General features: G+C 30.5%; 1 protein-coding gene across 1 annotated transcript; it reads right to left on the bottom strand.

The window, feature by feature from the left end:
- Positions 1–4,933: 4,933 nt before the first annotated feature.
- Positions 4,934–14,689, bottom strand: LOC143081998 (uncharacterized). The gene is made up of 5 exons (XM_076257595.1): positions 14,657–14,689; positions 13,110–13,234; positions 7,701–7,790; positions 6,041–6,244; positions 4,934–5,168 (listed from the first exon to the last, which is right to left on the bottom strand). Exons 1-5 carry the CDS (start codon positions 14,672–14,674, stop codon positions 4,988–4,990), a joined length of 618 nt encoding a protein of 205 aa, XP_076113710.1. The 5' UTR covers positions 14,675–14,689; the 3' UTR covers positions 4,934–4,987.
- Between the last annotated feature and the right edge of the window lie 942 nt (positions 14,690–15,631).

The raw sequence follows: 15,631 nt of genomic DNA, 5'->3' as shown, positions 1-15,631 counted from the left end.
TTTAAATTGAATAAGTTGGCAATTTTTTGAAGTAGACTTTCAAAACCATGATAGAATAAGAGCTATTTTAACATATAAAATCGGCCTTATTGAAAATGTATATTATGATAAACATAAATACAAAACCTTTTTTAATACAAATGTGTAACAAGGACTGTGAAGGTCTTATAAATTCACAATTCTAATACAACAATTGGATGGTTTAATAGCCAGTCAAGGTCGTTGAAAACTTCTAGTTGTTGTATTACAACTGTGAAACAAGGACTGTGAAGGTCTATTAAATTAACCAATTGTGAGTTTCCACTTAAACATAGTACAACATATGCGTACTGCATACGCGAAAGCTGAAACTATGCATTTTATTAGAAACAAATACATATTTAAGATAGATTAAGTCCGATGCCTCGTGTTAAGAGAAAGTCATGCTCTTTGTACGTTAAGAACCCTTACAACAACTCTTTGAGGGGTTCGTAGGTTACCTGATGCAAGGCAAAATTCATGTCCCTATCCAATATACCCTCATCTTCCTGTGGCAGTCAAAATTTCCCTGATCATCATCCCGGATGGCCTCAATTATTACGAGACCTACCTATTGTATTTATTGTTAAATTGTTCTCGTCCTGAATATTCATGAAATATTTGCCACTGAACGTTGAGAAACCAACAATCAATCAATCAATATATTTTCAGCATTTTCAAAATAAATCGTAATACACACGTATGCGATATTTAACCAATCAATAAAGGTGGAAGGAAAGCTGCAATTAAAAGATCGTTTATAAGATATTTAAAGAATACAATGTCAGTACAATTTAATTAATAATTATTCTAGTCTTTTTAATTCTATGATGATTAATTATTTAGTCTAGGATGCATCATTTCGTTTATTATTTGTTTTTGGCTTTGAACTAGCTGTTAATAACTGGAAAAACTCTCAGATATGTACCAGGCCACGTACACTCTGTGTTTTAGCAAGGTGCATTTCTATTTGTATCTCATGATCTGAGTTAAGTCAGGCTTAAGTCTTTTTCAACTGATTTTTATAGTTCGCTCTTATGTTGTACTGTTACACCACTGTCAAAGTTACATGTTTAACGCCGCCACATTATGTATGTATATGTGCCTATCCCAAGTCAGGAAACTGTAAATTAATTCAGTGCCTGTGGTTCTCGTTTGTTGCTGTGTTACATATTTGTTTTTCGTTCATATTTTGTACATAAATTAGACCGTCAGTTTTCTTGTTTGAAATTTGTTAGCACTTGACATTTCGGAGACTTTTAAAGCGGACTATGCGGGATGGGCTTTGTTCAATGTTGAAGGCCGTACGGTGGTCTATTATAGTTGTTTATTTCTGTGTCATTTGGTCTCATGTTGAGAACACATGCACTTGCCTCAGACAAGTGCCTGTGGTGGAGAGTTGTCTCATTGGCAATTATGTCATATCTTCCTTTTTATATTAGTGTTTTTCATCGACGACAGAATAGGCAAATATGTCTTATTTATCAATAAATTGTCAGTTACTTTTATTTGGAATGCATTTCAAGAAAAAAGTCTCAAGTTGTTGATAAAATAAAAACATGAGAAGAGTGTCCTTTTCTCACTGAGTCAATGCAAAATCTCAGGTTTCCAATCATCAAAACAAAATCTTTTGATGAAACGACTGAAATTTATTGTTTAATATTTAATGTCTAATTTCAAAATCATGCAAGAAATAATTATACAATGAAATTAACACAAATTTGAAAGAAAAAAATATTCAGTTTGGAATTGTAATATTTTTTTAAAATTTGAATATCGAAAAAGGAAATGAAATCTGAATAAGGAAATAGAAACCGAATAAGGAAATGAAAATCGAATAAGGAAAAAGAAACCGAATAAGGAATGATAATCGAAAATGGAAAAAGAAAACGAATAAGGAAACGAAAAAAAAATTTGAAGAAAAACTTCGAGGAAAAATATTTGGAGGGAAAAAAAATTTTGAGGAAAAAAAAAATTGTGGAAAAAAAAATTTTGAGGAAAAAAAAATTTGAGGAAAAAAAAATTTTGAGGGAAAAAAAAATTTGAGAAAAAAAATTTTGAAGGAAAAAAAAAATTCAGTTTGGACTTGTAATATTTTTCAAAATTTGAATATCGAAACCGAATAAGGAAATGAAAATCGAAAAAGGAAATAGAAACCGAATAAGGAAATAGAAACCGAAAAAGGTAATGAATATTGAAAAGGAAAAAGAAACCGAATAAGGAAAAAGGAACCGAATAAGGAAAAAGAAACCGAATAAGGAAATGGAAATTGAATAAGGAAATGAAAATCCAATAAGGAAATAGAAACCGAATAAGAAACTAGAAACCGAAAAAGGAAATGAATATTGAAAAAGGAAAAAGAAACCGAATTAGGAAATGAAAATCGAATAAGGAAATGGAAATCGAATAAGGAAACGAAAATCCAATTAGGAGATAGAAACTGAATAAGGAAATAGAAACCGAAAAAGGAAATTAATATTGAAAAAGGAAAAAGAAACCGAATAAGGAAATGAAAATAGAATAAGGAAAGGAAATCGAATAAGGAAATGAAAATCCAATAAGGAAATAGAAACTGAATAAGGAAATAGAAACCGAATAAGGAAATGAATATTGAAAAAGGAAAAAGAAACCGAATAAGGAAATGAAAATTGAATAAGGAAATGAAAATCGAATAAGGAAATGAAAATCCAATAAGGAAATAGAAACCGAATAAGGAAATAGAAACCGAAAAAGGAAATGAATATTGAAAAAGGAAGAAGAGGCCTCAGAACACAATTATTCTTCCCCTTGGCTACAATGCATTTTTTAGTTAAAGTCAAAGTGAATTAAAAAATTTGCACCGCCACAAACATGAAATAAATTTAACTGCTTATAGACCATTATCATTCTAATAAAATATGCTTGTCCCAGGACAATCCATCAGTGCTTTTTCTTTTGAGGGCCCTATTAGCATGCCAATGGTAGGATTTTAATCTTGAATAAATGACGAAGGCTAATTTCTACCCTACTTTCAGTTTGGCCAAATCACTACTTTCACTTTCAACAATATTTTTTTCCACATGTTTTACTTATTTCAATATATATGCAACTGATAGGACTACATAAATAGTAAACATTTCAAAGAAAATAGTAGACAGATTACTTGGGAAGAAAAAACCTATATAATAATTGGGAACTATATTCCTAGACCACGAACAAAGGGAATTAATTGTGATCTGAAGCCAAGAAACCGAATAAGGAAAAGAAAATCGAATAAGGAAATGAAAATCGAATAAGGAAATGGAATTCGAATAAGGATGATAATCGAAAAAGGAAAAAGAAAACGAATAAGGAAATGAAAAAAAAAATGAAGAAAAACTTTTTGAAGAAAAATATTTTGAGGAAAAAAAAAATTTGAGGAAAAAAAATTTTGAGGAAAAAAAAATTGAGGAAAAAAAAATTTTGAGGAAAAAAAAAATTTGAGGAAAAAAAATTTTGAGGAAAAAAAAATTTTGAGGAAAAACAATTTGAAGCAAAAAAAAAATTCAGTTTGGACTTGTAATATTTTTCAAAATTTGAATATCGAAAAAGGAAATGTAAACCGAATAAGGAAATGAAAATCGAAAAAGGAAATAGAAACCGAATAAGGAAATAGAAACCGAAAAAGGTAATGAATATTGAAAAAGGAAAAAGAAACCAAATAAGGAAAAAGGAACCGAATAAGGAAAAAGAAACCAAATAAGGAAATGGAAATTGAATAAGGAAATGAAAATCCAATAAGGAAATAGAAACCGAATAAGGAACTAGAAACCGAAAAAGGAAATGAATATTGAAAAAGGAAAAAGAAACCGAATTAGGAAATGAAAATCGAATAAGGAAATGGAAATCGAATAAGGAAACGAAAATCCAATTAGGAAATAGAAACTGAATAAGGAAATAGAAACCGAAAAAGGAAATGAATATTGAAAAAGGAAAAAGAAACCGAATAAGGAAATGAAAATCGAATTAGGAAATGGAAATCGAATAAGAAAATGAAAATCCAATAAGGAAATAGAAACTGAATAAGGAAATAGAAACCGAATAAGGAATTGAATATTGAAAAAGGAAAAAGAAACCGAATAAGGAAATGAAAATTGAATAAGGAAATGAAAATAGAATAAGGAAATGAAAATCCAATAAGGAAATAGAAACCGAATAAGGAAATAGAAACCGAAAAAGGAAATGAATATTGAAAAAGGAAGAAGAAACCGAATAAGGAAAAGAAAATCGAATAAGGAAATGAAAATCGAATAAGGAAATGGAAATCGAATAAGGATGATAATCGAAAAAGGAAAAAGAAAACGAATAAGGAAATGAAAAAAAAAATTAGAAGAAAAACTTTTTGAGGAAAATTATTTTGAGGAAAAAAAAAATTTGAGGAAAAAAAATTTTGAGGAAAAAAAAATTGAGGACAAATTTTTTTTGAGGAAACAAAATTTTGAGGAAAAAAATAATTTTGAAGAAAAAAAAAATTTGAGGAAAAAAGATTTTGAAGAAAAAAAAAATTTGAGGAAAAAAGATTTTGAGGGAAAAAACATTTTTTAGGAAAAAAAATTTTGAAGGAAAAAAATTTTGAAGGAAAAAAAAATTCAGTTTGGACTTGTAATATTTTTCAAAATTTGAATATCGAAAAAGGAAAAAGGAAAAAGGAACCAACTTGTGTCTGGTTTAATTGCCAAGCCTTCAGTTTTGTATAGTGTGTTTTGTGAACTGTTGTTTGTTTGTTTTTTTTGTTTGTTTGTTTGTCATTTTGAGCCATTGAGTCGTCAATTTATTTTGAACTTATGAGTTTAAATGTCCGTTTGTAATCTTTCGGCTCCCTTTAAGGAGGAAAGTAGAAAACAGTTTTTTGTGATTGCTTAGTCTGGGTAAAATTATGTATAAAAGTTAAAACAAGTCGTTTGTAAGTTTATATTTTTTCATATCATGATAATTGTTCTAAATTTATGTCTCAAACACATTGCCATGAATATTTCTTGCATCCACAACACCGCGGGAACCAAACCGTTTTAGTTTTTAAGACCCATTTTCCGTTAACTCGACAGGCCAGCAGTAGTTCTATATAATAGTAACTGTCAGGCTGACACACGTACCACGTGTATAAATTTGGTGCTTGTACTCCATTACACAACCTAAAATTAAAAAAAAGAAAGAAAACACATTATTTATATTTGTCCAGTATCTCAAACACAGCATATGTTACTGTGGTTAAATATAACAAATTGAAGTTTAGAATACAGGTTTCCACTGGGTCGATACCACTGCTGGTGGAGATTTATTCCCCGAGGGTATCACCAGCCCAGTAGTCAGCACTTTTTGTGCTGACATGAATTATCATTGATATGGTTATATTTATAAATTAACTGTTTACAAAATTTAGAATTTTTGAAATACTAAGGCTTTTCTACCTCAGGCATAGATTACCTTAGCTGGATTTGGCAAAACTTTTAGGAATTTTGGGTCATCATGCTCTTCAACTTCGTACTTTATTTGGCCTTTTTAACTTTTTTGAATTCGAGCGTCACTGATGAGTCTTTTGTAGACGAAACGCGCGTCTTGCCTATATACAAAATTTAGTCCTGGCATCTATGATGAGTTTATTTTCAAGCCTTCCTATAACAGTTATATAATCAATTCATATAGGTTTAGTTGCAGAATAGATAATGGTCTTGAATTTGTATGACACATTTGCCACTGGATGTTAAACTAATATCAATTAATCAGAATTGACAGTACTAAGTTTTCAAAATACTTTTATATAAAAGAATAAAAATCAAGGTGCGTGATCGTCACTTAAATGTAGCAATCAAAAGACAAAAATAAACAAAAATATATCTCCGCTTCAACCGTTGATTTATTATTTATAGAAGTAATCGAAACTGAAAGTTTTTTTTTACGGAACCTCTTCAGTGCCAAGGATGAAATTTTAAATCATGTGCGCACAAATTTTAAACAAAATACAAGTTTCATATTGTACAATGTGACCATAGTTACAGATGCTTACCTCTCGCTACACTTAACATGTGGACACACCCAATTCCTCCACTCACGGTACAGATAACATTGATCTACCCACTTTCCTTTAAACGTAGTAGAAGTAGGGGTAGAGTCGCATAATGAAGTAACAACCCATTCCCCCTTTTGTGGCTCTGTGTATGTATCCGGTTTGTAATCGTCATGTCTGTTAGTGGAGGAACGGAAATTGCTTCTACATAAAAAAATGCATAAAATTTAAAACAGAGCATGACATAAATCAACTTGAAAGTATTCCGAAAATCGTGCATTGGAAATAGTGATATCTAAATATAAACCCTTTGGAGGACTACCATTTGACTTTTTCATAAAATTATACGACTCGATTGTTTGGAGTTCATTTAGCTCCGGAGTGGCAGTGTGAGGAGATAGAACATGTTTATGTATAAATTCGATACAAAATAAGGCAAGTCGTTTTTATATGGGAGTCGGACGGTATACACCTAACGTAGCATTGAATGGAGATTCAGCCTGGAAACCGCCATGTGTAAGGCAGTTGCAAACGTAACAAAACGTCAGAAATCATTGGAATTGTTTAAGGTATATGAACACTGATCGACTTAATAAAAGATTTCATAACTGGACGGAAAATAGTTTTAGACGTTTGTAATCGTCATGTCTAACAGTGGAGAAACGGAAATTGTCTCTACATGAAAAATAAAACATCACATAGGCGTGTTATAATATTTATTACCTATATACTACATATGCTTTTGTAAGTCATTTGTTTTGTTAAAATATTCATTTATTAACTTAAGATGTGATTTTTAATCCAATGTTATCATAACCATTCTAAGAAACCATTATGGTTTAGAAAGAAAGTTATCTGTTCATTTTCTAATAGTCCATCTCTATATTCAGCAATTTTCATCATTATATTTCGCGTTAAAATGTCAGATTTGGTTATCAAATATATGAGGGAGCACCAAAAGGAGTCTCTTTTTTGCACTAACAACATGCAGAATTAGTATCAAAATATTACAACCAATGTTTAGCTCCCCCAAATGTGTGCTAGCGCCTCCAAAGTAAATCATTATTCATATACAGACATTGGCTCGCTGTTTTGTTTGTTTCGTTTGTTTATTGGTATTGGAATTTGCCTGACTAAATTTCTAATTTTATACTTGATCATTTTGAAGTCATTGGTAGTTTTTCAGCGTTATATCTGTATTCGTCGATTTCATTTTATGAGTAGCGTCATGAACAGAAAGCTAAATACTTTTTTTAAAACAGATAACATGGCATAATTTATTACACGACAACTCATTACCAACAGAAGCCAAAATAAATATAAAAAAAAAAAAAAAAAAAAAAAAACACAGCACAAAAACAATTCAATTATACTTATACACATTTGGTCTTCTCGGACGGAGCTATATGCTATAGCTTTTCACAAACACATGTCTACAATGATGGGGTTGTCTCGTTGCTTAAGGCCGAACATGGATCTGTATTTGTTTAAACATCGCCATCCTTTGTCCCCAGCGGATACGGTATTACCTGTCTCAAAGTCGATCATACAACACCCCCTTATTCCAATAAGGTCAGTATTAAAATCTGAACATTTTAGAAAATTCAAGAGAGTCACCTCAATTATCATATTTATACATGATAAAAATATGCATACTTACTTATAACAGTACTTTTTGAGGCGATTCAACATTGCTGTTACATCAATACCTGATGATCGTACCTTTCGTAGCTGTTCTAGCTGTTGTACACTTTAACAAAAAATTAAAAAATTCCAAACGTTATTAAATTCACAATATCTTTGGTTCATTGATATAATGGCCTTTATCTGAAGCTTGAATCCATCATAAACTTGACGGAGTTGTACGATTTTGAAGTATCATAGGTTGGATGCTAATTTTAGATCATTATCAACTAACGAAAATATCTCACCGTGTAGAGTAAATAGAAAGGTTTTCTCATGGAGAAATAAGTGATGTTATAGTAGATTTGAAACTAGAACTAAAAGTATGAATTATGTAAAATTTATAGTAATGAATATGAAGTTGTCTTGTAATACTGATATTTATGAAGAAGAAAAAACAATTTTGATATGATAAAAATTATAAAAAAAACACCAATTAAACAGTTAAACAGATGGAGAATGATGATGGTTATACTACGAATATATATATATATATATATATACATATATAGATTATTCATAGAAAAACATATATATGTACGAATTTGTCTGGTAATCATAAAAGTGTAAAATTTCAGTGTGATGTTGCCCCTTTAGAATAGAAACTTTATAGTCGTTTTGAAGGCATTGTGGTTAATAAAAAAAGTAAAAATCACAAAAATACTGAAATCAGATGAAAATCAATTCGGAAAGTCCATAGTCACATGACAAAATCAAATAACAAAACGCATCAAAGAATGGACAAGAACTGCATGTCATATTCCTGACTTGGTACAGGCATTTTCAAATGTAGAAAATGGTGGATTGAACCTGGTTTTATGACATATGGGGTTTTCGTATACAATGCAATAAAATAATATAAAAGAAGATGAGAAACATGTTCTGCTAAACTGTCCAGTATATAAAGATGTGCGTGCTATTTTAATCAGCCAATGAAATGCCCTTTTAATTGTGATCTTGTGAACGTGTCCAATGATGATAAATCGGAGTTTTTTCCACTGATTAAAGTGTATGTTATTTTCTAGCTACAATCTGTTATGATGTGTTTGATATAGAAAAATATATTTTGTATAATTGTAAAAATTTTTGCGTTTTGTAAAAACTACCTTATAGGTCTTATAGTCTCGCATAACACTTATCAGAGTTGCTCTTGTTGTTCTTAATGATCCTATACTTTATCAATATGTGTAGGAAGAGATGAGACTATTGAAGTATTTGTCGTGTCTTGTCTTGTCCCATTAATGAAAATCTTTTGGAATTATTTTTTTTGCGGAAAATATAATGTCATGCGGAAAGAATTAAGAATTCCTAAACCCCAGTTGTTAAAAGAGATTGACCAGTCATTAAAAATAAACACTTATCAAACAACATCGAGAACTTAAAGATTTTGCTACGCGGAATGACAATTAACACTTGGGACTGCCCACATACATATTCCCCGGTTTGACTCAAATTTTGATATTTGATTTGAAACATACGTATATCAAAATTATAAGAAGTCTATAATAAACAATTTACAATGCATGGGCTCAGTGATATGTATTTACTTTTCGTGTGTATTCTAGTTTAGACGTAATTTAATTAAACATTGGGACGATCTCCGAAGAGATACAAAGATAGCCTATTCGTGCAATTGGATATTTCTAGATCGACAACGTAGGTAATCCTGTTATTCATGTTTTTCTTTGAGCATGCAGAAAATGGGTTGCGGATCAGAGACTGGAACTTGACAATACCTTAGCAGTCTATGAAAGAAGCGATTCGATAAAAACTTTTCTTATATCAACGAGCGATATTGTCTTATATCAACGAGTTGCATTATGGGAAATTTCAGACGAATGTTAGCATTTGTACGAAGAAAGGCAGATTTCTCGGCATAAAGTAATGACTCTTTTCTTAAAACAGGGTGACATGTAACACGACATACGTCTGGTGTATAAATTCCATGAATTATTTAATATAATAACAAGCAAGGTGTATTTAAACGAGAAAATTGAATAGTTGAATAAATGAAACATAACTGCACGATTTATCATTTGTATATGTACACATTCTATAAATATCATGTGGCAAATTCAGTGGAATGCAATTGTAATGAATTCAATTGTTTGCTAGCCAGAATCACCTATAAGTCAAAGATACTGCTATATTTTATTATATCAATGCGAGATTTGTCTTATATCATAGCGATGATTTTTTAATATCAAAAATTTATGAATGCGATACTTTTCTAATATAACTGCTATAGCTTTCTAATGTAAAATGAATACGATGACACGTCACAATGCATGTCAAGAAAACTGCAAACATAATTCACAAACTTTGATCATGACCAGTTTAATGTTTTAGGATCAATATCACTAAAATTTCGTAACTGTAACAACATTAACGCTTACATGAACTTATCATTTCGAAAATGTTGCTTGACCCTATTGATAGTTGAAAGTGTTAACAACCTGTTCAGTCTATTGTTTTCAATCACATGGTTTAACCGACTAATTCTATTTGAAGTGATGATGCAATGGCGGAAATTAAATGTGGTTGCAAATAGTCTACCGACCTATTAGATTCTAATATACTGGTTACACTGCTATAGCCTATACGCCTTGGTAATATCGAAATAGACAAAAAAAATATCATTACTTAAAAGAAACATGCATTCAAACAATCCGATCCAATACAGCTCCAAATTAAAATGAATATTCAAATGGTAAAATAAATAATCCAAACAAATAAAATGTACAAATGCTGATGTCCCGAACTTTGAAGATACCAACCGAGTAGCCTCAGACTATAAATTGGACAACTTCAGATACAACGAAAATCAAAAATCTTGTCAAACAGAAAACGTATTTATTATTAACATGGAAAAAAATATTGAGAAGGAAAACAGTTATTTTTTTATATCAAAGATTTTCCCCGTTGGTAAATCGATATCTCTATGAACATTATCAGCTCGCCGCGTGGACGCTCTTTTACATCGCGATGACCGTAAGGGCATTCCGATGTATTGTTACCACAGATATTTGACTTTCGTTTTTTACTGGTAACCGATCGTATAAATACGCAAACATTTCTTAGTGCAAAATAATAATCCGTATCGCTTGTTATAATATAGGGTTATTGCATGAATATTGGGGAATATTGTCCTGAGTAGAATTATATATTCAAATTTATTGCACGCTAACTTTTGGTTACTTTCTGTTGGAAATATTACATGTATATCGCTATGCAATAAATTCATTTCTTCAATGAGTACTAAAAAAAGTGTTAAGAACACAAATAAATAAGATGTAAATGTCTTTTGACGTTAGAAATGTGTATATATCTTTTCTATATTTATAGATTTAGATCGTTCAGTTGGAGGACTGGAAAGTAGTTTTTTATAGTGGGAAAGAAGATGGTGCATGAGTTCGAATGAGACAACTCTCCATCAAAGTAATAATTTGTCTAAAGTAAACCATTATAGATCAAAGTAGGGCTTTAAACACGGAGCCTAGGCTCACAGCGAAAACCACGCTATACAGGATCAAAAACATTACTACTGTTAAACCATTCAAACAAGAAAACCAACGATCTAATTTGTATAAAAAAAGAGATTCAAACGTACAGGTCAGATGTTGACGAATTAATCTGAACAGGGACAGTATGATTCATCTTTGTCACCAGTAAGTTTCATTGTTATCAATAAAGAAAGTCTTCCATGCGTGCGTTGCGAGCATATCGGATATATATTATTTCGGTGCGTTCATTATAAAATTTGCTAAATGTTATATATGTGAACAATCATTTTGATACTTAGCTATTTGATTACGACATTGTTTATTAAACCCTTATTTGATTAGTTTTGCTTCCAAAACCAATTGAGAAATTTGTTAGATGTTACCAAAACAATTTGAATTTAAGCAATGGTCCTAAAACTGCTTATTTACATACAATACTACTAAGAAGTAAAATCACAAAAATACTGAACTCCGAGGAAAATTCAAAATAGAATTTCTCTTATCAAAGGGTAAAATCAAACGATAAAGCACACCAAACGAATGGATAACAACTGTCATATTTCTGATTCGGTACTGGCATTTTCAAATTTTGAAAATGGTGGATTGAACCTGGTTTTATAGTGCTTAACCTCTCACGTGTATGACAGTCTCATCACATTTTGTCATATTTACGACGATGCGTGAACAAAACAGACATAATAGGTAAAATTGTCAAAATATGGGTACAGCAGTCTAATATTAATACTAATAAGTACTAATATTGATATAACAAAAACACCGCTATGATATTTTAAAAGTATCGCATTGATATAAGAACTAATAGCATTTGTTTATTTATGTATATAAGAAAAACACAGCACTTCAAATTTTACACGGACATAAACTTTAGCTTCTAACTAACTTATGAATGTATATTTAGACTCAATTGTTGTTTATATTTGAACAATAAGTTTTAAAGTTAGTATTTTCTTAATTTTTCGTTGCCGAAAACAACATTTTTCGTTGCCGAAAACAACATTTTTCGCATGGAATGTCTGCATATTTACAATTGATATTAGTGATATAAGAAAAGTTTTTATCGATACGCTTCTTCCATAGACTGGTTAGTATTTACAAAAATGGTTCGGCAGTAGACAGATCGTTATCTGTTGGGCTGCTATAGCTGTATGATAAGACATAATACATGTTAATCATCGTTTTTACATGTATAAGAATGAGTTTTTGTTAATTGAATCAGTTAGTCAAATGGTTTACCCTTGTTTACCTTTTACATTTGTTTCCTTTAATAACTGAAACCGCCTAATTCATGCGTAACCCATCTCTAGCTAAGACTTATATCAAGGTTACATGAATACGGATTCAATGAGGTCGAATTATTCACTTGCCAGTACATTATTCTTCAGCGAAGTTGTTTAGCTTATTTTGACTGAATTGAACCGAATTGGCTTCAAAAATGGAAATTGTTATTTCACTATTTCAATTTCATTAATGATTGAACAAAAAAATTCACATTATTTTTTATATATCGTAGTTAATGCCCCTTTAACAATTCCAGAACGATAAGCATACAGAATATCCGCTATTTTAAATAGTGGTAATACGTCAGTGAAATGTAAAATTTATTACTATAGTCTAATGGTATTTAAGGTACCAATTTTGAGGCAACAGATGCTCAAAATATAATATTATAGGATTAAGGTACATTTTTCTTTGCATGGACATTTTCGTAGAATTACATTTATGATATTTTAGATGTTTTGTTCTTCTTGTAATGCTATCCTTTTGTTAATCTCTTAGGATATTTTATTTATTTTTGTAAATTTGACTTTTTGAGTTTCTGTGTTTATTATCTATCATGTCTAAGTCGTAGTAACTTTTGATACCTAATTGCCCCCCGTACAGATACTCTGCTGTAGTCGAGTCCTTGCAACTGATAGTCTGGTTGTGTCAGACATAGATCCGATCCACAAGTTACATAAACCACTCCAAAAAAGAGCATACATAATACCTGCAGAAAGATATAAGATAACTTCATAGATATATATGTAAAGAAATAACAAAGACAGTTAGTATTGTACCGTGCACTACAGTTATATTATACAACAGACATGCATTACACCTAAGAAATAATCGACTTATTTATTGTGAGTAAGTTCGACATTCGGAATTTGAATTATCTGTGAAATGACATAGTTGGGTGGTGTAAGTGTTGTTCAGTGTTTAGTTTTCTGTAAAGTGGGCTGTTTTTTTTTATGTTTGTTTGTGTTTTTTCGTAACGTTGTTCCAACTTATGAATTTTGATTGACCCTTTATCTATATTTCTGCCTTTATGTGCATAGAGTTAAAGCACTGCTGACAATGTCTGTCAGTTAGCAAAACTCTTTGCCGTCCGTCAAAGGTTCTTTGTGATGCATTATTTGCATAAAATATGCATTTACGTCTAATTTGTTTACTAGCATCAATTTGCATCGTGAACAATGGACACACTCCAACATTGCGGACTAGAACATAATTCATGTCACAATCTCTTTTTTGTTGATCTTGTATTGCTGATAAAGTTGTTTGTTTACAGTTCCGACCGATTAGCTTTAGCTTTACACCCCTAAGGGATATGTATACACCGAGTGCCATTTAAGGGCAATGACTCATACAGTTCTACAAATGATTTTGGCAAAATTTGTTTATTTTTTGCTGATCATTTTTGCTATTTAATTGTCTTTCCATCTTTTAAAGTTTTCTAAATAATAAGCAAAAATGTCAAAAAATGAGTTAAAAATTATCGTGAATAAGCAACACCTCTATTAAGAAGTCTACGGACGAATATTGCCATTAAAGTTACTCTTTGTCAGTTCTAGGCAAAGAAACATTGAAAAAGAGTTGTAATTATTCTTTTAAAGGTACAATGTTTGCATAAAATGAAAAAAAAAAAAAATAAAAAAAAAAAAAAAAATAGAAAAATAGAAAATACAATTGCATTCTGAGGCTACCGGTCATTTAAAAAGAAACTAAAGTCTCCAGGTTTTTACATTCTGACTTTATAAAAATATATTGTGTTTTAAGATAAAACATCGGTCTAGCAACAGGTAGACAACAACATCGTATAATTATGAAGTTTATAGGTTTAAGCCCCAATCACGCTGTCACGTTTTACTACGTTTAAAGTACGCGAAGACCCACGTTTCCACGTTTCCTACGTTCCGCTAAGCTTTGATACGTATTTACTAGGTTTAAATGAATAGGGCAGCGATACATGTAGTATTACAGAAAACAGATTTCTTTAGCATTTCAAAAAAAGCCAGCATAAGAAAGTGAATTATTTATGGACTTTAATTTTTATTAATATTACTCTTAAAAAAATTGTGTATTTGAATATATTTCGCGTTTTTTTAGTTGTATGTTAATCATTTAAACTATTAATATAAAGACATACCTGATACAACAGCAACATTTTGAGAACAACTGAATTCGATTGCAATAGCCGAATATAATATATATTTTTATACCTACTTAATATAAAGACATACCTGATACAACAGCAACATTTTGAGAACAACTGAATTCGATTGCAATAGCCGAATATAATATATATTTTTATACCTACTTAATATTACTTATATTTACTTATTCATATCGTTTTCATTAACTTCTTGCAGATGGTGCATTGCAGTCAATTACACACAGAAAATATCCTTAAATATTAGTTATATCATATTAAGCTACTTCAGCGCGGTTATTAAGCAAAAGTGTTGTAGCTTTGAAAACTGTGTTACTAATGCAAACATGTTATCATCTAATACTAGTAGATGGTGCATAATAATTTAATTGAATTCTTTACATATTGTAATCCTATACATATTGTAATCCGTTTTAAAACTATATCCTCTTCCTCATATTTAAAGGTCACTAACTCCAAGAAATTGACCAAAAACCAAAAAGCAAAAATGAAATCGTGTGCTTTAGGAGAGTATTTTTCATGTAAATTGTATTTTAAAGGTAAGGGCTTACTCAAAGTACACCTGTTGAAAGATTTTAGACTTTTTAAACACTTTAGTGTAATCACCAGTCGATTTAATTAGTCAATTTTAAAGATTTGAAGTGATTTAGTCATGAAAGACACCTAAATGTAAGCTTAAATATAAAAATATATCAAATATGCCACAAAACATCACTTTTCATGTGTGTTTTGTCTAATTAGTTATCAAAGGTACCGGGATTATAAAGTTTTGGACAGGAAATTTACAAAAATTACCATACCATTTCGTCTACATAACACTCATCAGTGCCGCTAAGATCAAAGTAGTTATAAAGCCAAACAAGTACAAAGTTAAAGAGCATTGAGGACTCAAAATTCCCAAATTGTTGTACCAAATACGGCTAAGTTTAATTATTCCTGGGATAAGAAAAT

Source organism: Mytilus galloprovincialis, chromosome 7 (assembly GCF_965363235.1).
Source record: "Mytilus galloprovincialis chromosome 7, xbMytGall1.hap1.1, whole genome shotgun sequence".
In the NCBI taxonomy this organism is placed as follows: domain Eukaryota; kingdom Metazoa; phylum Mollusca; class Bivalvia; order Mytilida; family Mytilidae; genus Mytilus; species Mytilus galloprovincialis.
Note: the sequence above shows the minus strand (reverse complement) of the source record. Positions and strands in the feature narration are given on the sequence as shown.

Excerpts from the sequence above, each read along its gene's own strand:
- LOC143081998 (XM_076257595.1), bottom strand. Across the intron at positions 7,791-13,109 it reads TCTGTACGGGGGGCAATTAG|TGTACAACAGCTAGAACAGC; the intron begins GTATCAAAAGTT and ends TTTTTGTTAAAG. Across the intron at positions 5,169-6,040 it reads CATGTTAAGTGTAGCGAGAG|GTTGTGTAATGGAGTACAAG; the intron begins GTAAGCATCTGT and ends TTTTAATTTTAG.